This window comes from Rana temporaria, chromosome 3 (assembly GCF_905171775.1).
Source record: "Rana temporaria chromosome 3, aRanTem1.1, whole genome shotgun sequence".
NCBI lineage: Eukaryota > Metazoa > Chordata > Amphibia > Anura > Ranidae > Rana > Rana temporaria.
The window spans coordinates 121,609,798-121,637,507 of NC_053491.1; the positions used below are offsets into that span (position 1 = coordinate 121,609,798).

At 37.4% G+C, this 27,710-nt stretch overlaps 1 protein-coding gene across 4 annotated transcripts in view; it reads left to right on the forward strand.

The window, feature by feature from the left end:
• GATA3 (GATA binding protein 3) overlaps positions 1 to 27,710 on the forward strand; it is a 49,144-nt gene that overhangs the window by 6,270 nt on the left and 15,164 nt on the right. The window contains exons 3-4 of one of the 4 annotated variants that reach the window (XM_040343354.1): positions 7,487 to 7,862; positions 10,242 to 10,724. In XM_040343354.1, the coding sequence (XP_040199288.1) occupies positions 7,616 to 7,862; positions 10,242 to 10,724 (730 nt within the window). In that variant the 5' untranslated portion in view covers positions 7,487 to 7,615. Of the gene's footprint in view, positions 1 to 7,104; positions 7,863 to 10,241; positions 10,725 to 27,710 lie in introns of those variants that run through there. The other 3 variants (XM_040343356.1, XM_040343355.1, XM_040343353.1) reach the window with 3 other exon arrangements.

Genomic DNA, 27,710 nt, shown 5'->3' on the forward strand with positions numbered 1-27,710 from the left:
GGGATTTGTGCTTCCACAACAGCTGGAGGGCCGCCAGTTTGACACCCCTAGTGTATGGCCAGTTGATTTACTAAAGCTATGCAATATGGAGATCTGCTTAATCTATCCAATCCCTTTGTAACCAATCAGACAAGCACTTGCACTACATCATTGTTGGCAGATCCAAAGCAGATTGTACAATCAGATTGTAAGGTGTGTGATGAGCTGAGAATGAAAGCTGCAATCTGATTGGCTGCCTTAATCATCTGCCTGCTTTTACAGTACTCCAGCTCAGTAAGCCACCCAGGGCTAGGCATGCAGTACTAAAGGCAAACAGACTTTGCTGGAGCCCTGCAATCAGATCAGCATTTCCCCCACTCTGGCCATCCAGCCCCATCCACAATCCTCCTCTCTTCTCCCATGTAGGCTGAACAGAAGTTGTTTTACATAGTTCTAGTATTGTGAGCTGTGCCCTGGGCCGTGTCCTCTGTCTAACCCTAGGAGATTCAGCCTTGGGCTGTTTATACAGCTTTACCTGTACTACCATAGGACCCTGTTCAATCAAACCCCAACCTAATGTAACCTAATCCAGGCATGATCGCTATTGAAGGGGCTTCTTCTCCAGCCCCCAAGCAGAGGAGGACACACAGAAATTGGGACCAGGTGTGGCCTCACTTCAGCCACTTCAAAAGAGAATGGAAACCCTCCAGATTTGGGGGGGCTCCATTGTTTCCATTAACATTTTCTGCCCATTTCCTGGACGTTGCTGACCCCCCTGATATGGAATCCAACTACTGCTCTTCATTATTCCCATATTAAAAGGCTTGGGAGCTATCAGCGACAATCAGGTTATCGCTCCTTAAGAATACATGACGTAAGTGTGATGTCATTTTCATTTCCTGGCTATACAGCAAGATAACCGTGTGGGCTTCATCAATGTTCCCCATTGTCAAGTGCTCATTGGGCCGATTTACTAAAGGAGTTTAGAATACTCACACAATAAGTGGTGTCAATATTCGCTTCACCAATCTGATCATGTGCAGATTACATAAGAATACAGGGATTTACTTTTCAAATGGGTTGGAAAATAAATATGAATGTCAAAATGTTCACAATTTATTGGGGTTGATTTGTTAAAGGCAAATAAGCTAAGGTAACTTTGCCTTAGTTTAAAGAAAGATGGAGAAGCTGTGCTTACTTCCATCATCCAACTAGATGCAAGCTAAAATATACCTTTCTTGTACATTGACCTAACAAATGAAATTTACTAAGCTAAGAGAAATTTCCCTTACAAATTGAACATTTCCTTGCAAAGTGCTTAGTGACTGTGGTGACATTTCACTTTGCAAATAATACCCAATTACATGGGGGGGGGGGGGGGTTGCCTGTGATTGAGTGATGGGATTCAGCAGGAGTCACCACATTCACTAAACTCTGGGGAAAATTCCCTTGCAAAGCGCAACCTCCATTGCAAAGTGAGCAATTTAATAAATCAAGCCCAGAGTGCTAAGATTATGAACTATTTTAGTAAATTACAGATATTGTAATTGTAAACCCTCCGCACACAACTAGCCACTGGCCAGCAGTATAGGTGACCTTTTTCTATCAGAGGTCACTCCATGCTCTGCCAGTCCCATATTCCCATTGTCAGATCTGTACCTGAGCCCTGGAATGAGCCTTGGACTGTGTCCCTTTGATTCAAAGTGACGTGTGAGTGAAATGTTCAGAGCTGGAGGCAGAGCTGGCTCCTTGGGTGGTATATCAGAACGATCTGTAAGACATAACCCCCTCCAGCTTCTGATTCACCCATGTCTCTGTCCTGCCATGTTATCCCAAAGGCCTCTGTAGGCGATATCTGTACTTCTTTTATTATCCTGAAGGTCTCTCAGCTTGAAAAGGAACACAATCAGTGGCAGGTCCCTTCATTTCAAACCCAAATTAGACGCCTTTTATCTCCACCATTGTTTTAGTTAATTGGGCAAACAAAAAGGCCTATTAGTGATGAGCTGTCAATTAGGGAGCTGTTGGGGGGTGAGTTGAGTGGTCACTGTGCTGTCAACTGGGAGCTTCTGAAGTGGGTTTAGTGGTCAACTGGGAACTTCTGGAGTGGGTTTAGTGGTCAACTGGGAACTTCTGGAGTGGGTTTAGTGGTCTGGTATTAGTGATGAGCTGTCAATTAGGGAGCTGTTGGGGGAGTGAGTTGAGTAGTCACTGTGCTGTCAACTGGGAGCTTCTGAAGTGGGTTTAGTGGTCAACTGGGAACTTCTGGAGTGGGTTTAGTGGTCAACTGGGAACTTCTGGAGTGGGTTTAGTGGTCTGGTATTAGTGAAAAGCTGTCAACTAGGGGGCTGTTGGGGGGGGGGGTGAGTTGAGTGGTCACTGTGCTGTCAACTGGGAACTTTTGGAGTGGTTTTAGTGGTCACTGTGCTGTCAACTGGGAGCTTCTGGAGTGGGTTTAGTGGTCAACTGGGAACTTCTGAAGTGGGTTTTAGTGGTCAACTGGGAACTTCTGGAGTGGGTTTAGTGGTCAACTGGGAACTTCTGGAGTGGGTTTAGTGGTCTGGTATTAGTGATGAGCTGTCAATTAGGGAGCTGTTGAGGGGGGGGGGGGTGAGTTGAGTGGTCACTGTGCTGTCAACTGGGAACTTTTGGAGTGGGTTTAGTGGTCACTGTGCTGTCAACTGGGAGCTTCTGGAGTGGGGTTAGTGGTCAACTGGGAACTTCTGAAGTTGGTTTTAGTGGTCAACTGGGAACTTCTGGAGTGGGTTTAGTGGTCTGGTGTTAGTGATGAGCTGTCAATTAGGGAGCTGTTGGGGGGTAGCTTCAGTGGTTACTGTGATGTCAACTAGGAACTTCTGGATTGGGTTTAGTGGTCACTGTGCTGTCAACTGGGAGCTTTTGGAGTGGGTTTAGTGGTCTGGTATTAGTGATGAGCTGTCAATTAGGGAGCTGTTGTGAGGTGAGTTGAGTGGTCACTGTGCTGTCAACTGGGAACTTCTGGAGTGGGTTTAATGGTCAACTGGGAACTTCTGGAGTGGGTTTAATGGTCAACTGGGAACTTCTGGAGTGGGTTTAGTGGTCAACTGGGAACTTCTGGAGTGGGTTTAATGGTTAACTGGGAACTTCTGGAGTGGGTTTAATGGTCAACTGGGAACTTCTGGAGTGGGTTTAGTGGTCACTGTGCTGTCAACTGGAAGCTTCTGGGGTGAGTTCAGTGTGCTGTCAACTGGAAATTTCTGGAGTGGGGTTCGGTGGTCACTGTGCTGTGAACTGGGAACTGCTGGAGTGGGTTCATTAGTCAATGTGCTGTCCTTGAAAAGTTTTGGCTCATGTATGAGGGCATGATGTTGCCAACATCCCTATATCAATGAAAAAAATGGATACCTCTAAACGAGGTGGGATTTTTAGGGCAACCAAAAGTAATGGTGACAACTAGGTCATAAAAATGTAGAAATTTATTACAAATAATCAAGACATAACTACTAATATATCAACGTTTAAAAGTGGAAAATTCTAGTTTGGAAAAATTACTGCTAGAGGATCATCGTGTACCCCAGGACAATGCTAAGGGTATGGATGGTATGTGCTGTCCTTTGGGAGCTTCTGGGGTGTTTTCAGTGGTCACTGTGCTGTGAAATTGGGAGCTTCTGGGGTGTTTTCAGTGGTCACTGTGCTGTCAATTGGGAGCTTCTGGGGTGTTTCAGTGATCAATGTGCCCATCAGATGGATGGATCTCCCCATACAAGTACAGGGCAGTGCTGTCTGCGCCTATCTTATCTGAGATCTGGGCGGCTGTCACAGGCTCATCTCAGTCGCCCTTCCTATTCATTGTGATCTCTTGATTATATACTCATGTAAATGAAATCCACTTTACTGACCAGCATTCAGCATAGTCTCTGGAGAGATAACCTCGAACCAACCCATACATTCACTCCATTATAAGAAAGACACATTGTAGTCAGCCATTGTTTTCCTGGCTCTCCTCTAGGCAGATCAGAAGATACATAACTGCTCTATAACGATCATTGAGGAGCACCAGATGATACATTGTTATCAGTAAGAATAATAAGGAGATTCGTTGTAGCAGAATTGCATTGTTTTTATTTTTGTAATGACTGTATTATAATTGTATAGGTCTGCAGTGAAAATATTAGCGTTGTCCTCAGGAATTCTTAGGTAAGCAATCAGATAGATGGCCTGGAGGCACACCAAAGACTGACAGGCAGAAAACTGGTTGGGATTTAGGGATCTGTGCGACAAGAGTTATTAGTGAATCACAAAGCTCCTCTGACTCACAGGTCAATTAGTACTGTCACAAATACATACAGCATTGTGACACAAGACAGCTACTATAAATGATATATAGTCACTGATGTGCAGATGTGTGCCACCACAACACACCTGATGGTATCTGCAGATCACTGATATGTCAGGAAGACAATGAATGATCTACAGCTGCCTTAGTACCCTTAATTGGGCAGGAGAATACATTCATCGAGTATAACTTTCAGTGATTGATAGAAGTCCATGCTGGGACTTGTGGTGCTCTACACCCTGTCCTGGATCAGCGTCAGTCCTGGCAATCCTCTGGCCCATGCTCCTGTAAGGCTTCATTTCCTGGCAGTTTATTCGGACTGTGACGTCACGATTCCTGGCGTCGGTCAGGCTGGCCAGTGCCCGGGCAATGCAGATCATCAAAGAGCAACTTCCCAGGACAATGCAAGCGGATCACACTGGGATCACTCCGATCTGGCTTCATCTATGCTGATCCCTGGGGCTCACTTCATTATTGGTGGGACACTGGGAGCCCATCATACCTGGATAAGGTCGGAAGATCCATTATGTATAAAGATATTGTTGTAGAATATAATAGAGTGTGAGCTCTTCATCGCTGCTGAGTTTAAATCCCTGAGCGATGTGTTGTGTTTGCTGTTGTGTACCTGACGGGGCCGACACGGCCTCATGCATTGTACGCACAAAGCAATAGCAATCGGCATCGCTGAATATTACACCTAATATGCATTGCAATGTCACACAATCACTGTCTGGATGCTACAAATGATGTGTATCTATCTATCTTTCTATCTATCTATCTATATATATCTATATCTATATATCTATATATCTATATCTATATATCTATATCTATCTATCTATCTATCTATCTATCTATCTATCTATCTATCTATCTATCTATCTATCTATCTATCTATCTATCTATCTATACGCACACACACACATATACTAAATATGTTGTAGATAGAATATACGCAAACATGGGAAGTCCAAAATAATCCACCATCAGATACATTTATAATTTCCATGTCCCTGTTCTCTCCAGTAGGGTTAGGAGGAAGGAGGGGGGGGGGGGGTCTTTGTTGTAATTCTCCAGAAGCTGATTGGATGAAGAGAATTGAATGATATACAGATCACAGCTCCTGGAATCCTCTCATTAACTGTCCCTGCCGGTATATGAATGATGATCAATACAATACCGATCGGAAATTAAACCCCCCTAGTGTCCAATGGCAGGGAGATTACAAGGTTAAAATCTCCAAATACAGAATAAGCGGGGTGATCACTATCGATGGGAGTACCGGCACCACGGATCGAACAGTATAGAAAATGCTCAGCAACTTCACCCAGTGCTGTATTATTCTACATATATACCTATATATATATAATAAATTATCTATGGATCAATTACCTCTGTCTACCCATTGTACTCTCTCTACCTATCGTCAATCGATCTATTATTTATCTGTCTATTTATGTATCTATATTCCATATTTCTATCTATCTATCTTTTTATAAGTGTGTATATATATCTTTCAGTATATCTTTTATTTATTTGCCTGTCTCTGTAATTTTTCAACATATCTATTCTTTATCTATTTGTAGAGTATCAATATATACACACACACACACACACACACACACACACATATATATATATATATATATATATATATATATATATATATATATATATATATGATCTATCTATCTATCTATCTATCTATCTATCTATCTATCTATCTATCTATCTATCTATCTATCTATCTATCTATCTTTCTGCCAATTTATCTATCTATCTATCTATCTATCTATCTATCTATCTATCTATCTATCTATCTATCTATCTATCTATCTATCTATCTATCTATCTATCTATCTATCTATATATCTATCTATCTATCTATCTATCTATCTCTCTATCTATCTATCTATCAATTTATCTATATCTATCTATTTATCAATCACTCTCTATGTATCTATCTTTTTATAAATGTGATTATCTATCTTTCTATCAATATATTTATTATTTATTTGCCAGTTTATGCATCTATTATCTATTTACTTATCAACCAATGTATGTATATGTATCTATCTGCTGTATTTGTATCTATCTGTCAATCTATATTTGTATCAGCATATATATTTTTCTATCCACACATCCATTCATGCTATTCATGTATCTATAATCGATGATCTATCCCCAATATATCGGTGATTGATCGGTGTGTGACACAGGACAGTGCCAGTAGTAGAGGGGACACCCAATAGCCGTAGTTGCTCGGTGTCGGTGTATTTCCTCTGTGTACCGCTAGGGGATGCAGTGACTCAGGGGACCGGAGGGCTCAGGCTGTGCAGCCAATCAGAGGTCAGCTCGCTGTCCCCGGCCCTCTCGTCCACTTGTAGCGGTGTAGTCCCGGCCATTCGGTGTCGGTGACACATAATGGCCTTTCTGTCACTTGGCTCAGTTCTATACATAGTTCTAGTCCCCCATCCATGGTGTTAGTAAAGGGCGAGCTGTGATCGTGTATTGTATCAGTAACTTTTCATTGGCTGGTCCCTGCCATGCACAGACAGTGTCGGTATCGTCCCGTCTATGTGCGATCAGCCTGCCCCATACACCGATCTCCTATGGGAGAAGCCACACTGTAGCCCCATAGCTGACAGACACATTAGAGGGGCGTGGCGGACGGGTTGAGTGGGCGGGGCGGGGTGCTGCGTAGTGTCCTATTCCCTCCCTCCTCAGTGACAGGCCCCGCCCCCCACACTGATGACAGTGGAACCTCCTTAAGTTGCGTCTCGCCACAGCTGTCTGCGATCATTGAGCCGCCTGGCGCCATCCTGCTCCTTTCAGAAAGAATGCCTTCACTGTAAAAAAAAAAAAAAAAAAAAAATAAGAGAGAGAGAGGGAGAGAAAAGAGGAGATCCGATCAGCAGTTTGAAGTCGTTTCCTTGGATCACATAGCCCTTCCCTGCTGCTTTGTAGTGTGAGACTCTAGGAGGTCCTCAGGGTGGAGGTACACAACTTTTCCTGGGACCCTCACCTCACAAGGAGGGGAGTCTGATCGCTGATCTCTCCGGCACACCCGATCGCTCTCCTGCACACCTGATCCGATCGGCCATTCATTCCAAGCGACACTTTTTATTTTTTTGTTGTTGTTGCAACTTTTCTAAAAGTCATTCTAAAGTTGCTGTTTTCTTTCCATCGCAGGTAGCAGACTTCTGTGGATCTGTTTTTTGTTTTTTCTTTTTTTTGATTGCTCCATTTTTCCTATTTTGCATTGGACTTTCTCCTGGCTGTGTGGACAAGTGAGAAGCGATTAGAGTGCGATTGTCGGCAATGGATGTCCCAGCAGGAGACCAGCCTCGCTGGGTCGGGAATCACCTTCACCCTGCAGTACTCAATGGACAGCACCACGACTCCCATCATCCGGCACTCAGCCACTCCTATGTGGAGCACTCCCAGTACCCCCTGTCCGAGGAGGTGGATGTACTCTTTAACATCGATGGCCAAGGCAACCATGTCCCCTCCTTCTATGGCAACTCCATGAGACCAGTCCAGAGGTACCACACGGCCACCCACCACAGTAAGTGTCACCTACCTACCACCTAGACAACTCTTCGATCACAAAACTCAAGGGTGGCCATACATACTGCAATCTGATTGTACAATCTTAAAAAAATGTACCAAAACTATAACCTGTGCAACCCACTTCATTTCTATCCGGTCCCAGAAGCCTCCACATTACCTAAGTGACGGTAGATACAAAGGACATTGTACATCCAGATTGGATAGTGTATGGTCGGCTTTAAGGTTCTTATTTAAGCACAGTGACTGCAATTTTTAGATCCGATTGGACACACCTAAAAATAACTGTCACTTTTTTATGCTTTATTATGGTCTATTATTAGCTATGTGGATTGAACCCTCCTTTGTATATTATGCACTGATACCTTTCTTTTATTTAGTTACATTGATCCCAGATTCAAGCAGTGAAACTTTATAAAAATACAACATGTGTCCTCTGGTATATATATTTATATTTATATATATATATTACAAAATAACAGTGGTCAAAACTCTATTTCTATATTGTTTTACTGCATGCATTCGGAACATGGTGAATTTATACTATATACTACTTTATACAAACTATATATGCTATATACTACTTTATACAAACTATATATGCTATATACTACTTTATACATACTATATATGCTATATACTACTTTATACATACTATATATGCTATATACTACTTTATACATACTATATATGCTATATACTACTTTATACAAACTATTTATGCTATATACTACTTTATACATACTATATATGCTATATACTACTTTATACAAACTATTTATGCTATATACTACTTTATACAAACTATTTATGCTATATACTACTTTATACAAACTATATATGCTATATACTACTTTATACAAACTATATATGCTATATACTACTTTATGCATACTATGTGCTTTACACTATATGCTGCTTAATGAATGCTATTTTATTCAAACTAACTTTATATACTATATACTACTTTATACAAACTATATACAGTATAGTACTTTCTGCATACTATGTACTTTATATTATATGCTGCCTAATGCATACTATATATCTTATACTATATGCTACTTTATACAAACTATATATACTACATACTACTTTATGCATATTATGTACTTCATACTATATGCTGCTTAATACATATGTACCTTATACTATATACTAATTTATATATAGTATATACTTTATACTGCTTTATACATACTATATACTGCTTAATGCATACTACTACTTTATACATACTATATACTACTTTTTACATACTATAGTTTATATGTTATACTACTTTGCACATATATATACCTTATAATATATACTACTTTTTACATAGTATATACTGTATAACATATACTTCTTTATACATACTATATACTGTTAGTAAATACTTTATACTTCTTTATATATACTATATACTGTATAGTTTATAATTTATACTACTTTATATTTCTTTATACATACTATATACTGTATAGTATATACTTTATACTATATACTACTTTTTACATACTATATACTGTATAGTATATACTTTTATACTACTTTTTACATATGATACACTGTATAGTAAATGCTTTATACTGCTTTTTATATACTTTAAACGACTTTATACATGCTATAGCTACTATATAGTTTAATACAGTAGAAATGACAATCACAATGCTGGAAGTTGGCAGCATGGTTTCTCTATGAGATATTTGGAATGATGTGCGATGTGCCCCCAAGCTGATCGATCTCTCCTGATCTCAGCAGAAGGGGATCGCTGAGCCGCACAGAGACTATAGTAGAGTCTAGAAGTTCTTTGTAAAAACAAAGTGTGATCTAGTATTTTCACACTATTTCTGAACAGTTTCCTGCTCTGGTATGAGTGTCTAGCTCTAACCACCTCCTCTTCCTCTGCTGCCTTTTCATACCTGGTAGAATGTTTTGACACTACAATAACCAATAATTTCTGATCCCACCACTAGATCCCCCGTATACACTTCCCATAGATCCACATGTCCCCAGCCACTATATGATTGGAGCGCAGTCCTGTGTAGTGTATGAGGGTCCCGATTATTTCATATAAATAACATTACTCTGTGACAATATCGTTTTGTTGTATTGTAGTGTTTGCTTTATATGGGGATCCGTGTGGTTGTCAATAGTGTGTCAAACTTTAGCTAGCCATCACTTATAATACACATTAATACAGTACTTTATACAATTTCTTTATTTAGTCCATTATTGTATCAGGATCTGTAGATATTACTACATAAAAATGTCACCTGTCCTTGCTTTTTATTGATCACTTATCTAATCCAAGGCACATATACATTTTAAACTCGGTAAAAAAGTTTTCAGTGATCAAAGTCTCACTATTTGACTGTCTTTTTTTTTTTAGGTCAAGTGTGCCGCACCCCTATCCTGCACCCCTGGTTGGATCATAGCAATAAGGGTATAGGTGGAAGCCATGCAGCATCCCCATGGAACCTGCCACCCTTCTCCAAGACCCACAGCCCTGGACCTCTGTCTGTGTACCCCCCAGCGTCTTCTTCATCCCTGGTCCCTGGACACTCCAGCCCCCTCTTCAACTTCCCTCCAACTCCCCCCAAAGATGTCTCCCCGGACCCCTCCATATCCACCACTGGCTCAGGTGCCTCCAGCCGCCAGGAAGACAAGGAGTGTATCAAGTACCATGTGTCCCCCGACTCCATGAAACTAGAGTCTTCTCATGCTAGATCCCTTGGAGGGGTCTCTTCAGCCCACCACATCTCCAACTACCAGTCATATGAGTACGGCGCTGGCCTCTTCCCCCCAAACCTCATGGGGGGATCTCCGACCAGCTTCCAATGCAAGTCAAGGCCCAAAACACGATCGAGTACAGGTAGGAGTCTCCTACAAAGCCAATTTATATCGGTTTATGTGTGCCTTCCAAAATTCAAGCCTTGAGATGTGGTCTGATTATGTAAAACCCTCTGCTGCATGATCATTTATTCATTGGCATCATTTCGGGTGCTTCCAAAATCAAAAAGGAGGCAAAAAGATTAGGTTATGATTAGATGGATGAAGCTAGCACAGGATTTGGGGGTTCAGAAAAAAAATGATCATATTTAATCAATTATCTTCCAGGCCCAACATACAGTTAGGAGTCAGTACTGTGTTAAAGGGATACAAAAATATATACTATGGGTCAATGTGACAAATAATTATATAAATATTAGGTAATATATACCATGGGTCAAGGTGCTAATTTAATATCTATATGATATCTATATATAGATATAGATCTATATATCTATATATAGATCTCTATCTATCTATCTATCTATCTATCTATCTATCTATCTATCTATCTATCTATCTATCTATCTATCTATCTATATATCTATCTATCTATCTATCTATCTATCTATCTACATATCTATCTATCTATCTATCTATCTATCTATCTATCTATCTATCTATCTATCTATCTATCTATCTATCTATCTATCTATCTATCTATCTATCTATCCATCTATATGTATAGATGTATAGATATAGATATATAAATAGATCTATATATCTATATATCTATAGATCTTTAGATATATAGATCTATATATCTATATATAATATATATTTGTATACAATATATAATTTCACAGACCTTATGCCCATCAGATCTTTAGGGATAGCTGTCATTAGAAGGGTGGGAAGGTAGGGGAGGCCCAGACGTTTGTCCCAGCAGATCTTTAGGAACACATGCCATTTTAGGGGTATACAAGTGGGGGCAGCCTCAAAAATAATACAACTCATGGATTTATGTAATAATTAATATAGTAAAATATAATATATAACATATAATATAGACTTGCATAGACGTTTGTCCCAGCAGCTCTTTAGGAACACAAGCCATTTTAGGGGTGCAAAGCTGGGGGCAGCCTCAACAATTAATGTAACCCATGGATCAATGTACTAATTATTATAATATAAAATATAATATAGACTTGCATAGATTTTTGTCCTAGCAGGTCTTTAGGAATATGTAATATTTGAGGGGTGTGAATCTGGGGGCAGCCCCAGAAATGAATATAGCTTATGGATCAATGTGCTAATTACTATCTTATTATAATATAATATATAGAATTGCATCTATTTTGTCCCAGCAGCTCTTTAGGAACACAAGCCATTTTAGGGGTGTAAAGCTGGGGGCAGCCTCAACAATTAATATAACCCATGGATCAATGTACTAATTATTATAATATAAAATATAATATAGACTTGCATAGATATTTGTCCCAGCAGATCTTTAGGAATATGTAATATTTGAGGGGTGTGAAGCTGGGGGCAGCCCCAGAAATGAATATAGCTTATGGATCAATGTACAAATTACTATCTTATTATAATATAATATAATATAATATAATATACAGAATTGCATCGATTTTGTCCCAGCAGATCTTTAGGAATACATAGCATTTAAGAGGTGTGAAGAAAATAAAAATAGCTTATGTATAAATGTACTAATTATCATATTTTTTTATAATATGATATAATATAGACCTGCACAGACGCTTGTCCCAGCAGATCTTTGGGAACACATGGCATTTAAGAGGTGTGAAGCTGGGGGCAGCCCCAGAAATGACTATAGCTTATGCATCAATGTACTCATTATTTTATTATTATAAAATGATATATAAAATATAAAAATAGATTTGCACATACGTTTGTCCCAGCAGAGCTTTAGGAATAAATGGCATTTAAGGGGTGTGAAGCTGGGGGCAGCCACAGAAATGACTATAGCTTATGGATCAATGTACTCATTATTATACAATGATATATAAAATATAAAAATAGATTTGCACATACGTTTGTCCCAGCAGAGCTTTGGGAATAAATGGCATTTAAGGGATGTGAAGCAGAGAATAATAGAGCTTATGGACCAATGTATTTTTTTTATTATAATATAAAATATAAAAATAGATTTGCACAGACGTTTGTCCCAGCAGAATAGCTGGCATCCAAGCTGAGGTTTGCCCTGTGTGTGAAATAGGAGATGAGGAATCCAGAAAAGTACCAGTGTCAGGCCCTGGCCTGGGATGAGATGTGTTTTTAGAGGGGGGGTTTTCCAGGGTAACATTTGCTTTGCTTGTCTGGGCCGGGACTGTCTCTATTTAGTTGATACGTTTGAGTTAATCCAATTATTTTCAGACTGCTGCACGCGACAGTTTCATTGTTTATCCAGCGCCAAGAAGTTTAATAGGGTCCGGATGTGGTCAGGCTGACCAGAATAGAGAGGATCTGCCTGCGCTGCACACAGGGCCGGGGACAGGGGTTCAGATACACCCACAGGACTGTGCCAGTGTGGAAAGCCATGCCACATATACAGCCTGCCAGCTTATGCATTCTGCCCCACGGGACTGTGCCAGTGTGGAAAGCCATGCCACATATACAGCCTGCCAGCTTATGCATTCTGCCCCACAGGACTGTGCCACATATACAGCCTGCCAGCTTATGTATTCTGCCCCACAGGACTGTGCCAGTGTGGAAAGCCATGCCACATATACAGCCTGCCAGCTTATGCATTCTGCCCCACAGGACTGTGCCAGTGTGGAAAGCCATGCCACATATACAGACTGCCAGCTTATGCATTCTGCCCCACAGGACTGTGCCAGTGTGGAAAGCCATGCCACATATACAGCCTGCCAGCTTATGCATTCTGCCCCACAGGACTGTGCCAGTGTGGAAAGCCATGCCACAAATACAGCCTGCCAGCTTATGCATTCTGCCCCCATCATGATCACATGCAAGTCACTGGGATCTGTGGTACTACTGCTTTCAGCATGATCTAACTACAGATCCTTATCTGCACAACTGATTCATTAATATTCCTATATGAAGACTGCTCAACTGACATTTTTTTTTTAGTGCTGCGTAAATTATAAAAAAAAATACCCAGCTGCCTTATTTAAATGCAAACAGCAAAAAGCGATACATCGGATTTTTTTTTTTAAATATAAATAATAATGATCCGGAGAGAATGGAATGATTGATGTGAGTGTGTATGAAGCTGGGTGATGTTGAGCCGTTAGAGCAGCGAACTGTCACTGAGACTCGGCAGCCTGGTTGAATGCCCTCACCAGCCCATCAGCGAGCTGCTGCATGGAGAACTAGGTCAGCCTGGTTTCTCTCACCCACATAAGCTGTGCTGTAGAAAAACGCCAAGCTCAGGTATACAAAAAGTCTCAGCTCTAGTCACCCATAAATAAACTCCAACCCCTACAAACAAATAAATAAAAAAAAATCTGTTTTATTCCCAGATTATACAAACATAAAAACTAAAATCAAAGCTGTGGGTGCTGTGGATGGTTGGCATGCTGTTTTGTATAAGATCTAGATGCCTTGTGACATTTGTAAAGTGACAAAGACTATGTTCTCTGGAAAAGCAGTTGTAAGGTGGTGAGTGTGCTGCTAGAGTACAGGAAACAGGCTTACCATGGGCTCAGTGTACTTTTCTAAAAAGGCCTCCCACATCTCAGCAATGAACTGTCACTTGTAGGATAAGGCCTGAGTCTTGTGCACCTCTGAGCTGCAAATACATGATGATAAATACCTGATTGACATGAGATTATTTAAGTCCTTCCCACTCCTTTCTTCAACTAAATTCTTTACTACTTGTGCAGCAGTGAGACTAAAAAAAAAAGAAAAAAATAGGCACAAGAGAGACAAGAAAGCATTTGCACAGGTTATAAATGACAGCTGATTTCCTAATAGCTGTCACAAGTTAATGCTGAAAAATAAAGAGTTTGTAAAATCCTATAGGCAGGAATGCACGAGTAATTGCAAAAAGCGCGTTATTTACTTAGTATGATTTAGTATTTCACCTTCTCTATGTATCCTTTGTAGGGTTTTGTAAAGCACAGCTTACATGATCAGTTGTGCTCCATACACACACTTTAGTCCCTTCAATAGAATGACTGCTCTTCAAAGGCCAAGTGCTCCCACTACAGTGACAAATATCAATATTTTGTCACACATTGCTTAGCAAGAATGCACCTATTTTCAATGCAAAACAATGGAAGGTATACTTAAGCCATTAAAGTAAACAGGACCTCTTATATTTACTGCTGTTCAGAGGCAAAACCATTGAAATCTGCCTTTTCAAACCCACCTGGAAAATGGTGGTTAGAGTACTGTGAAGAGTAGGTTAAGAGGAGGGGGGGGGGGTCATGGTGTTTAAATAAACCACAGCAGTATATGTTACAGAACCCTGCAAATGTTTGATGCTGAAAAAGTTACTAGGTGTTCAGCTAAGCATGAAAGCAGTGAGGTCATGTGTCACTCACCTGTCCAACTGTTTGTATTTACAGAGCTATGGAATGTTGCTGGTTCTATATAAACAATGCATACTTCCCATTTTTAGAAGCTACCTTTTTTTTAACCATTCTCAGGTACTACTGAGGCAATTTAGTCATTTTTTTTATTAAATGTATTTATTTTTGTATTACATATATCCTTAAAAGGATACATTTTGTAGTGCTTGCTGTCCTATGAACTTGTATCAATTATTATTAACACAAAAACAAGTTTCTAAACCTTGATGATCTAGGACTGCACAGGGATGTTCCTCCAAAGAAAAAAAAAATAACCCTTTAGCATTTTTTATTTTTTATAATAAGTTACAGAAGTTATATATGATACAATTTAATGGCTAGTTGATCCCAAATAAAATAGTACACTCAAAAAGCCTTTCAATTCTAGCTTAGAAAACACAGTATAGTAAAATGATCCTAATAAAATATTATATGTGTATGCATTGTGAGAATTCTTTATCAACAAAGTATGCATAGGCACTTTAGATACATAATTAAATAGTATCTAATGGAAAGGGATACTCCTTTAATGACCCATTTAGCATATTACTTTATAATAAGTTATAAAAGTTATATATGATACCATTTAACATATCTAGCTGATGCCATAAATAGTATTTTTTTTTTTGCCAATTAGCCTTTCAAATGTAGCTTATAAAAAACACAGTATACTAGAATGATCCTCCAAAAATATAATATTTGTTTTTACGTTATAAGAATTGTTTATTGACAGCTTATGCATTGGCGCTTTGGATGCTGAATTGAATATTTTGCATTTAAAGGACACAGATGCTACTTAAATGACCCCTATAGCACATTACTTTATAATAAATGTAATCATTTAATGTCTATTTGATCCTGTAAGAGGTACACATTTTTGGCCAAGGAGTCTTTCAATTGCAAACATAGTACAGTAAATATTCCTAAAAAATATATAATATATATGTGTACATGATAAAGATTGTTTACTGACAGCCTATGCATTGGCACCTTAGAGGTGAAAATAAATAGTCATCATCTAAAGGATATGGATTTTCCGATATATATATATATATATATATATATATATATATATATATATATATATATATATATATATATATATATATATATATATATATATATATATATATATATATATATATATATATATATATATAAAGACCCATTTAGCAAATGTATTTATAAAAAGTTACAAAGGTTCTATATGATACCATTTAATGGATAGCTGATCCCATAAATAGTACACATTTTGGCCAAGGAACCTTTCAACTGTAACTTATATAAACACAGTACAGGAAAATATTCCTAAAAAAAAAAATATATGTGTATACATTAAAAAGATTGTTTATCGACAGAATATGCATTGGCACTTTGGATGCTGAATTGAATATTTCCCAAAGTGTTTTTTTTTTGACCACAGGGTGCTTTCATTAAAATAAAGAAAAATCCTCCCACGTAATACCATTCAGTTTGTTGCTTTTATATGACTCTCTATAGTCACTAAATAGGCAAAAAAACAGGAGAAGAGGAAGTCTGGCTGGAATGCAGTCAAACTGGCTAATTCTCACTTTGATAAATGTGCTTCAGTATGTATAGTTACTGTAGTACAGTTAGGATATAGTAGCAAAGCATGATGGGAGATAGAGTTACGCAAACAGCACAATGGAGTTTGCATAGATGTAGTTTCTCCATACTATTAGTAAATCAAGACTTCTGAGATTCTTTTTTTTCTAGCCCACCAGTTTTTTTTTATACCAACTGATCTGTCTTAAACATAAACAGCCAAATTGTATGGCAGCTAAGTAAGATGAATTTGTAAATGCATACACAACTGTATGCAAACTTAGGGAGTCATTTACCAAGGAGCCATTTTGTACTGGCTCCACAAACCTAGATTTCTTATCTTCTGATAATTTCTGATCAAATTTAGAGAATAATTTGCATATATTATTTATAATGTTTCTAAGTTGACTGAAATCAAGATATATACACAAGGTGCTATAAAATCCCCTTAGTAAGTCACCCTGATACTGTATATACAAACATTGTTACTTACCAAAGGTATATGTGTTTGCTTCAATTATCAAGTCAGGCTATGGAAGCAATTAAATGACAATCCCATAGTATTTTAAAGATACATTTGGAGGTGCGTGTAAGTCTTACTCCTCTTGTAAAATTTGTATAGTATATTGAGTGTTAGCATACCTTAAAAATGGTAGTAAGCATAACCTTTTGAGTATAGGTTTTTCTCCGAATGGCCACAATATTTATTTTTAAATTCAATTTAACACATTCCAGCCTCAGCTACCTTTTGTGTAAATTACTTTTATATTTCAAGCTTGATTATTCCCTCTATGTACCTAGAATAGCTGCTTTGCTGACTTCTAGAACAGGTTGACTATAGCAAAATATCTATCAATGATCACCCTATGACTATTTAGAGATCTCTGCACTGAAAGGTTTTAAGAGCTCAGGGATGCCAACAAAATAATACATATTAATAATTTAGTGACAGAATTTTTTTTTAGTAATAGTTGTTTACATACTTGAACCCAGGATGACACCGCTTTTAAATGACAGTTCTTTTTTTTTTTTGGGGGGGGGGGGCGTATTGCAATGTGATCTGTTGTCAATTATAAAGCATATGCCTCTATTTAGCACATTGTTTTCAGTGCTTGAACGTTATTATTGTTATTACTCGCTGAAACACACAGAATGTGAAAGGTTTTCCTGTTTAATATGCAAATGTCACTAGTAGTTACCACAAGAAGGCTCAGTCAGCAATACTGTGCTTTCACTTTTGAATGATCAGATATAAACTAATCAAATCATGTAGTAAAGGGGATGGAAATGTACCCACTAAACAACAGGAAATCAAGTACTGTAACTGACAGAATAAAGCTCCAAAATATTAACAGAATAAAGAATCTAATTATTAACACACACAAAAATATATATATATATATATATATATATATATATATATATATATATATATATATATATATATATATATATATATATATATATATATATATAATATATCTATATCTATATATATATAGATCTATATCTATATATATAGATCTATATCTATATATATAGATCGATATCTATATCTATACATTTATATCTATATATAAATAAAATGTAGGCCAACCAACAGGCCAGGTCAAGCTAAGGAAGAATTAAAAAATGATGACAAGCATACAATACAATGCTTGACTGCATGTTTGCGGGGTTGTGCGAAACTGGGCCGCATTAGTCTATGCTGTAGTGCCATTTGGGTCATTAATAAAGTCACGCCATACTGAAAAGTTTAATAAAAAAAACATGACAGTACGTTCAGAATTACCCTATCCAGGTGTGGGAAATTTGATCTCAATTCACTTAACTTTTCTACTGTTCCTGTTTGATTTGTCCCAGGCTCACATAGTCACGCGATTCCTCATTTATAATCATGTGCACTTGTTTTAGGAATCTCTACCATGTATAAATATATGTAGTACAGGAATTAAGTTCCGTCACGCACTGTTCTTCCAAAAAGATTATCAGATTGCATGGATTCTATTTAATGTATTTTTTCTACAACCACCATGGCGGTTAGATAAAAAATCCAATAGAGATGCAAAGCAATCATAGTTTTTTAGGTGTCATCTTGCTGGCAAAAGGTAGTTTTGTTATTAGTAATGTAAACAGTTTGTATTTCAATTTCAAACTGATTTCTTAAAAAAGCCTTTAATCTAGTACTATCCTGTTTCCTGTTTTGCATGGTTTGTTATTTTGATAATAGTTTGCAAATTATTATATTACTAGGTGCCCTATGACAAAGGCTCTCAATGAGCGGTATGAGTATCCCAGGGGGAATTTTTGACAAGGTCAAGGGGTTCATCTACCTAGTAAGCCACATTTCTTACAGTTTAAAACTTTCAGTAACAGTAAATTGTATTTTAAAAAGAGCCAAACAAGATGTTAAAAGCATTAGGGGTTACTGGGAAAACATTTATCAGCAGAGCAGATGATAAATGTGTGCGTGTCAAGGGGTATGTCAATTAAGCTGACCTACAGCAGCCAGGTCGTGGCAGACCTTGACTTTAAAAAAATGTAATGTATGAAAAGAGCGCGGACCTAGACCCAGTAGATTTTGAGCATTTCCAATATTACATATCACATTCTAATTGTCCCAAAACTTCAGTTGGAAAAAAAATCTTTTACAGGTAGTCTTTCTTATCCAAGAGTAGTATAAACAGTCCTTTTTCACTATGCTCTGTCCCAGTCATTAGCGAGAAGCTCCTCTTTAGGCCTAGTCTAATCAACAACATAATACGACTATCTGCACCCAATCACATTTCTTGTAGGGTTATTTGGTCTGTACATAGTAGATATTGAGATATTGAGTAGATATTGAGCAAATGGCTTACATTAGGCCTAAGTGTATGCACTGCTTTTATAATTAAAGAAAAAAAAATCTAGGGAGATTTTAAAATACTTAGATTACTCCTATACATAAGATGTATGGGATTTTGAGTTGATTATTATTTTATTTTATTTTATTTTAGTAAAGTAATCTTTACAGTAGATCATCGTTTGAGATTGAAGCATGTGGAAAAGCGTAAAATAGATGGTCATCTGTTATGGAGGTTGCAGTGTATACAGTATAGTATAGCTAGACCTTTTAGAGACATGGAGAGCATTGATTAAAATGTGCTGTGCAGTATTTGTTCTTTATTTCAAGTGAATCAAAAGGAATATGAAAATGTACATGTCACTCTTGAATGTCATTGCTCCTGAATATGATTGCATCAAAAAAGAAGAAAAAAAGTGATATCTATATAGTCAGCACTATATCTATATGTAGCCTTGATATTGATTCTAGGATAAATCTTTACGGTACCACTGGGGCTAGGAGTCAACAAGTGGCTAATGTCATGCACTTATGAAATGTCCTGTGTCGTTTAGGTCTAAACTATTTAACTATTTATTCGAGGGAAGGCAATATTATAGGAGGTAAGCTGCGAAAACTATTAATGTACTAAATGTTACTGTGTTTTTTTTTCTTGCACAAGATTCTAGACTAGTGTCTGTGCTCCAGAAGTCAATGTGTTAATTCTTCTGTAAACAGTGCAGTGCACCAAAAAGCTAATGGATTGAACAGCACTTGCCTTTACGTACTCCAGACATCACCACTGTCTTACTTACCTCTGTTTCAAATATCTTTTTGTGCATTTAAGGGATTATCTGAAAACACTTCTACCTCTGCCTATGTAATATGCGATTACGAATGACGTAGCCTTTTACAGATTGTATATACATAGCTATGCATTCTTTTTTTTTTTTTTTTAAGAATGCAGTCTAAAAATTTTAAGCAAGAATAAGGCCTGTGTTTAAAACCGCTAATACAGGCAGGCCGACTGAATGTTATGCATTTTTTGCTAATACAGTATGCACAAAAAACGTCCAAAGATTTTTTTGTAACCATTGATGGTCTCTCTCTCTCTCTCTATATATATATACACAGTATACACATAAATATCTATATATATATATATATATATATATATATATATATATATATAGATATATCTATATATATATATATAGATATATAGATCTATATATCTATATATATATAGATCTATATATAGAGATATCTATCTATATAGATATCTCTATATCTATAGATATAGAGAAATCTATATAGATATATGTATATAGATATATCTATACCTATTTATACCTTGTCTGTAGCACTGATCACGAAGCTCTGCATTTGAAATATGTGAAACCTCCCCTCAGATTAATAATAAACTTTCCCCAGATTAATGATAATAAATAATTTAATAACATTTTCAATTGCATACCATGCATTTGGGTAATTTTACAAGGGTGTAACACAGGTCACACGAGTAACAATTTGATTGTACAATCTCTTATGGACAAATAGTGTAAACAAGTATGTGATGCAAGAGCTACCAAATCATATGGATTGTTTAGATAGATCCTTGCACAACGTCACCGTCAAACCTTAAGGAAACATTAAGGAGAGAAAAATCTGTAGCCAGATGTATTTTAACAAATATCTGTGTTGGTTTGTTTTGCGCCTAGCACATTTTCAAATTTTGTGGATTTTTTTTCCATACACTCTTTGTGCAAACCCCTTTGACTTTCAAAGGAGAGTCAATCCAGATTAGCTGTTATGTTATTGGATTTATAATGATAACTGTGATTAATGATCATTGTAACAGCACAGCAGATTACTAGATTAAGGTCATTTAATTTATATTCCCAGCACTTCTCATTCATATTGACAACACAAACTTTCATTTGGTTCCAGGTCCTCTTCTAACCTCAAATATGAATGTGTACTGTAGTAACAAAGACATTATAGAGAATGTCTTATCGGTGCTCTGGGTACTACTTAGTTCCTTTTCAATCATTCAGTTTTTTTTTACATACACACATAGACTGTATGGCCTTGTCCAGTCTTAAAGAAGAAAAAACAATTAAGGGCCCACACCAAGCCCAATGCCATTGATTTTGCTGCACTTCACAACACAGTCAAAATGCATGGCCTGAAAATAAGTTGTCTCCGATATGACCCATTCCCACCACTATAGACGTTTTGTCCATACACATGTATTACCAAAGCTCTAGAAACAACTACAGGTTCACTACCTCTGCCAGATGTCTGTATTATTTGGGGGCAAACCATACAGTTATAAAATAATATGCACTGTAAAGCTGATTTGCAAAGGTACTTTCTTTTGTGCCAAAATGGTATTTGATTGGATAAGGACTATGCAGACACTTGGTGGTAGCCCACACAAGCTGCAAGAGTACTTTAGATAAATATGCCAGTGCTCAAGAAACCCAAGCTGTTGGGCTTCCCAGTACCATTTGTGATCTAGAATTGGTAGAAAATTGTAACCCCCTTCATGTGACAATAATGTTCCCAGTTAAATATGAGATTTGTTAAACACCTCATTGTAGCCTTTTACAACTGCTAGTCTATATAAAAATATGAGAATATTGCATTACAAAACACCAAAAATCACTTATGGTTGAGATATTGTATGACCCATTCAGGCCTATAGAGCCAGTTATTGACTTCACAAGTCTCATCTTCCTTTCAGGAAAATAACAAATATGTGTAGGACATTCAGATTGAACCTATTCAATAGAAAACAGTCCATAGAGATTAATTCTTATTATCAGTCAATACAAAATTGACAGTGTAACTTTACAGTAAGTGGTTTCCAAATATCTATGGACATGCTTTTGTAGCCTTTTGAACATATAAATGGATTTTGATGCATGGATTTTGCTTTCTAATAGGTGTGAAAAGACCAATACCAGAACTTTAGACCACTAGTGTGTTCTATAATTAAAAATACATAGCTTAGGCCTTAATTCATTTTGTAACCTCTGGACCAGAATTTAGAGCTACATGGGTCAAGGGATCAGAATTTTCAAATAAGCCCCTAAGGACTCAGTGTTGGAGTGCCTTGTAACATGTTTGAACGGCTATATATACTAATGTAGTTCAAATGGGTCTCAAGGCACTCCAAAACTTGAACAAATGCACAGTTTTGTGCTGCTTTGCAGGGCATTGTATTTCATTGATTTACCTTAATAGGCCATGTACATGGGCCTCAAACAAAATTTAGAGTTTAAGTGCAATTTCTTTAAATGTTTCTTTAGTATGCATTTAATGTCAGGCTGATGCGCCTTATTTTGATATACAAATCACGCTCAAAAAAGAATCACTTAAGTTAACTTGCTGTAACTCAGAACCTGATGCAGAAACTCCTAATACTACATGTAGGCCTATATATGTGACATTACATCAGGATGGTTTATATATTACATGAAAATAGGTGGTGCAAATAAATAGATACTATTTAACCATGATATAGCCAGTTCAGATGGGTACATACTAATACAATTAGTAACTAAAAAAATCTTCAATCTAATAATTATATTGTGAGGACACAACATGTCTGAGTGTGAAGCCTCGTACACACGACCGAGTAACTCGATGGGCGAAACACATCGTTTTCCTCGTCGAGTTCCTTGTTAGGCTGTCGAGGAACTCGACAAGGCAAGTTTCTCCATTCCCGTCGAGGAAATAGGAAACTTGCTCTCTTTTTGGCTCGTCGAGTTTCTCGACAGTTTCCTTGACGAAAATGTACACACGACCGGTTTCCTCGGCAAAACAATATCTTCCAAGAAGTTTCTTGCTGGTTTTTGCCGAGAAACTCGGTCATGTGTACGAGGCCTAAGGCTTATATACCATAGGTTTGTCAAACCAGTGGAACTACTAATTTCAAACGACCTGACATTTTAGGGACATTTTTTTCCCTTAGCTTGATTGGCTGACAGAATTAGAAAAAAAAATTCTGGTTTGGTTTGATTAACTTAAAAAAAAAAAAATCCTCGATGTACACGGAATTCCTTTTATTTGTGTAGTAAGCAGGAGCAAGGGGGCCATTTAAGGTCCGTGCAACAATGGTTCTTTATTTTTTGTACATTAAGTCCTAACGGCAGCTATAGCACATTCCAGGGGCGCTTCTGTTTGTCAAATTAAACTTGAAGGCATACCCATCCAATTTATAATGAGGCAAAACTAAAAGCACCCCACCTCCCCTACTAAATCACTGCACAGAAGGAATCAGCATATAGCTTGCAAATCCAAAGTCCAACAAATATTGGGTCTACTCTTCTTTTTAGGACAGTGGGAGGTGCTATATAATGCATTCCCTAATGCCTCTGGCTCAACTGCAGAACAGATACAGCCTAATATAATATAGCTATTTCAAACTGCCTACAACCCTGAAACAGCTGTTCACAGTTTGTAAAATTGTTACAATAATCTTCTGTATCTGTTTTTCAAATCAGTAGTTCTGGATGCACAGTTGGCCCAGTGGCAAAAAGAAACCGTTTGTATGGCTACGCCCACTACCCTACAAAAGGAGTTACCCATTATTTTTGGGATTTTTGATGGAAGTGAGATATCTTCTGTTTTAAGAATAATGTATTATACTTTGAATTAATTAAACTCAAGATGCTGTATTAAAAAGGGAACAATTACTGTACTTTATGTAGAACAGACTAGATTGTTTCGGTATTTCCTAATATTTTATTGCTAGGAATGTAGTTTTGTAGGTTTAGCAAGTATAGTGAGTAAATATAGTTAGGGGTAAATGAGATAAACACCAATGGGGTAACTTAATAATATTTTTTTGTTTAATGTTTTTTGGAAAAAGACTGTATATACTATTACTGAAAGAACGTTTACAACCTACCTGGTCATTTTCTGGTTCAGAAATTATCTATATCATTTTTACCAACTTTAAATAATTGCATCTGTGTCATAACACAGTATGCATTTGTATATGAATACTTTTGGACTTAATTCTCATTTACTCTAATATAAAACTTTATGCTACAGTCAACGGTGTATTCTTTATTTAAATGTCACATTTTCTAATGCACATTACCTAGCTGATAGGTAGTGTAAAAACAGTATTTATCGGAGATGGTTAAAATGATGCTATTTTAATATCCTGACCTGTTGATGAAGCTATGATTGTTTTAAAAACAAACAGTATACAATGGGCACCATTGTAAGATCGCTAGTCGTGTAAGCAGTGTATAGAGACATTTGTGTTTCCCTTGGTTAGCCGTTTGTATTTAGCCTATGTAGAAGTGAGCTGCAGGCACCTCCAGTTTGGCATATTGGAAAAACAATAGTGATCAGCAAGGTTATCTATCCTGTCTAATTGTCCTCCATGAAGCCTTTGACGGCAGTGTTAGAGGGTGCTTCATAGACATTAAATAATTTCAAAAACACCATAAGGTCTCTTGAGTTACCTCAAGCCTTGCATACATTATGCAATTTTCTTTCCTTCAATCAAGGGTTGAAGAAAAGAAAATCGTTTGATTCCCCCATCAACACAGTTGGTGTTGATGGGGGAACCCACCTCACTGCGCCATTGTATTCTGACAGTGGGAGGTTTCCCACCTCCAGAATAAAGTGATTACTTCTTCTGGCTATAGCTGTTGGCAGTAATCATATGAAAAAGAACCCCCAACAGGCTGGTTGCATTGACGTTATTCGATGGATAGCCTGTCCAAAGATGGATCAAAATTTGTCTGGTTTTTGGTAAACCGGCTGAATTCTAATTGGTCTATGCCTGGCTTTATCCATATATGTACCAGTCAGGGATTTGGTTCTCTTAAATACAGAGAACAAGTTTACATTTGACTACACTTTAGCTGGTCTTTGTGAGCATGTACCGGTCCCTGAGTCATGATAATGAATGATGGTGTGATTCCTTTAATCTTTTTGTATGAGAATGTTCACTTTACAAAGTATTTGTTAAGACAGACTACTTACGTATACCTAGATTTAAACCACGTACACATGGGCTGGATGTTGAAAGACAATGGCTGGTTCAAATGAAAAAATGGCCAATTACTGATCGGCGCTCTCAGCCAATGGCAGAGAACACTGATCGGAGTGTTCATTCCCCTGTCAGAACACAACAGCTCAGTGGGGGGGATCGCTGAACTAACCACGCATGATTAGTACAGCGGCTCTGACCAGAGCTGTCAGTGTTAGTGTGTACCTGGCTTTAAAGTGTTACTCCACTTTTGTTGAGAAAAAATAAATAAAAAATCCCCTCTGGGTAAACGATGTACATTGCAGGGACTTTAACTACCTGTTTCAAAGTCATAGCTTTGTCTGCTCTCAAGAATTAGCTGCTTGTTTCACCATGTATTTTGCAGACGGATTCTGAATAGGAGGGTCTGATTTATTATAATCACTTGGTGCACGTTCAGTGTTCTGATAAGAAAAGCTGCAGTACCCACATCCCTTTAGAAGTATTTGACCCTTGGGGAGAATCTCACCAAAACCAAAAATCCTATTGCAGGGGATGCCTAAAATTAGACTTGTATCATTATGAAGATATCTGAGAAAATAAGTGAGCCAATCACACAAGCAAGAAATTACATTTCTGGGGTCATTCCATACACCAGCAGTGTAAAAAATGCCTTCAGGTTGCCATATTGAATACACTTTTACATAAAATTACAGGTTATTTGTAATAATATTACATACAATATAGTTTGTTTCCCCCCTCCGGTACATACTTTGTAAACTCTGGCTGCCATGATCTAAAGCATTTGTTTACATCCTGACCTGCACAGTAGCTCCCCATTGTTTTACATTAAATACATTTTTATTAGTACAATTTAATGTATATTATAACAGTAATATTATTACGTAATTTTCACAGCCAAAAGACAATAAAAAAGTAACCAAAGAGATATCAACACCAAGTCAAGGAGATAAAAATTACTAACTGTACTTTAGAGAATCTGACCTATTAATTAAATTACATAGAAATGAAGAGACAAGTTCTTGTATTAGGCTTGAGTCGTACACAATGCAGGTAGTAATCATTAATCATATAACAATAAAGCATCATAGTTTAACCGTAAGAGAGGTTTCCTAAGAGTTGCGTAAAGTAAGGAAAAGGAGACGGGAGGATAGATAAAATAAGGAAAGAAAAAGAGAAAAGTAAAAAGAAGTAATAGTATGGAAAGAGAATAGCTCGCCATTGTTTTATATGGCACTGTGTCCCAAGGCCAGAGATGATTGGCAACTGCCCTCAAAGAAGTCTATAGAAAGCTGCTGTACAGGTGTGGCAAGCGTGTGTATTTTTGAACTGAAATGCAAAGAAATGCTGTCACAGTCAAAAGAAGTAAGCATCTGGTATAAAGGGGAATAGTTAAGGTCGGGGCAGGAGGTCGAAAAGCATTAGCGCACCTTGTTTTAAAGTTCACTTATCTTTAAAAATAATGTATAGTTGCTAGAATTTTATAAAAAAAAATGTGTCAGAGAAGCTCTGAAAATGGCATGACTGTTACCCATGCTGTTCAAGAAAAAACCTCTAGGGTTCGGCTCTGAAGATTACAAGAGAGCCTAGTGCACACAGGTCGAATGCCCGGCTACATCGGCCGGTTCAATAGAAAATGGCTGACATTCAGCCCATGTGTACAGCAGCCATTTCCACCAGAAGCCAGCTTATGTTTAAGGGTCATGACCGAAAAAGGTCTGACGACCGGTTTCTGACCAGAGTGTTTTGAGAATGGGGCTGTCCTCTTGTAAAACACAATAGCTCAGCAGGGGAGATTGCTGTACTAACATTGGATTGTTAGTACAGTGGCTCCTGTCAAAACTGTCAGAAGGTTAAACGAAAAAAATATATATACATTCGTGTATACTAGGCTTTACTGTTTTTACTGGATGTAGAAAACACAGGCACACCCATTCTGATGTCAGATGGGTGCCTTGTTTTATTTTTATTTATTTATTTATTTCATATTTTTGTTTACATTTTTTACTTATTCATTAATTTAGTTATGATATAATCTTCCTATGTTGTCAGATGAGCATGTTAGCTAGTGACATAGAGCGTCTCAATACTAGGTAGAAATGTTGT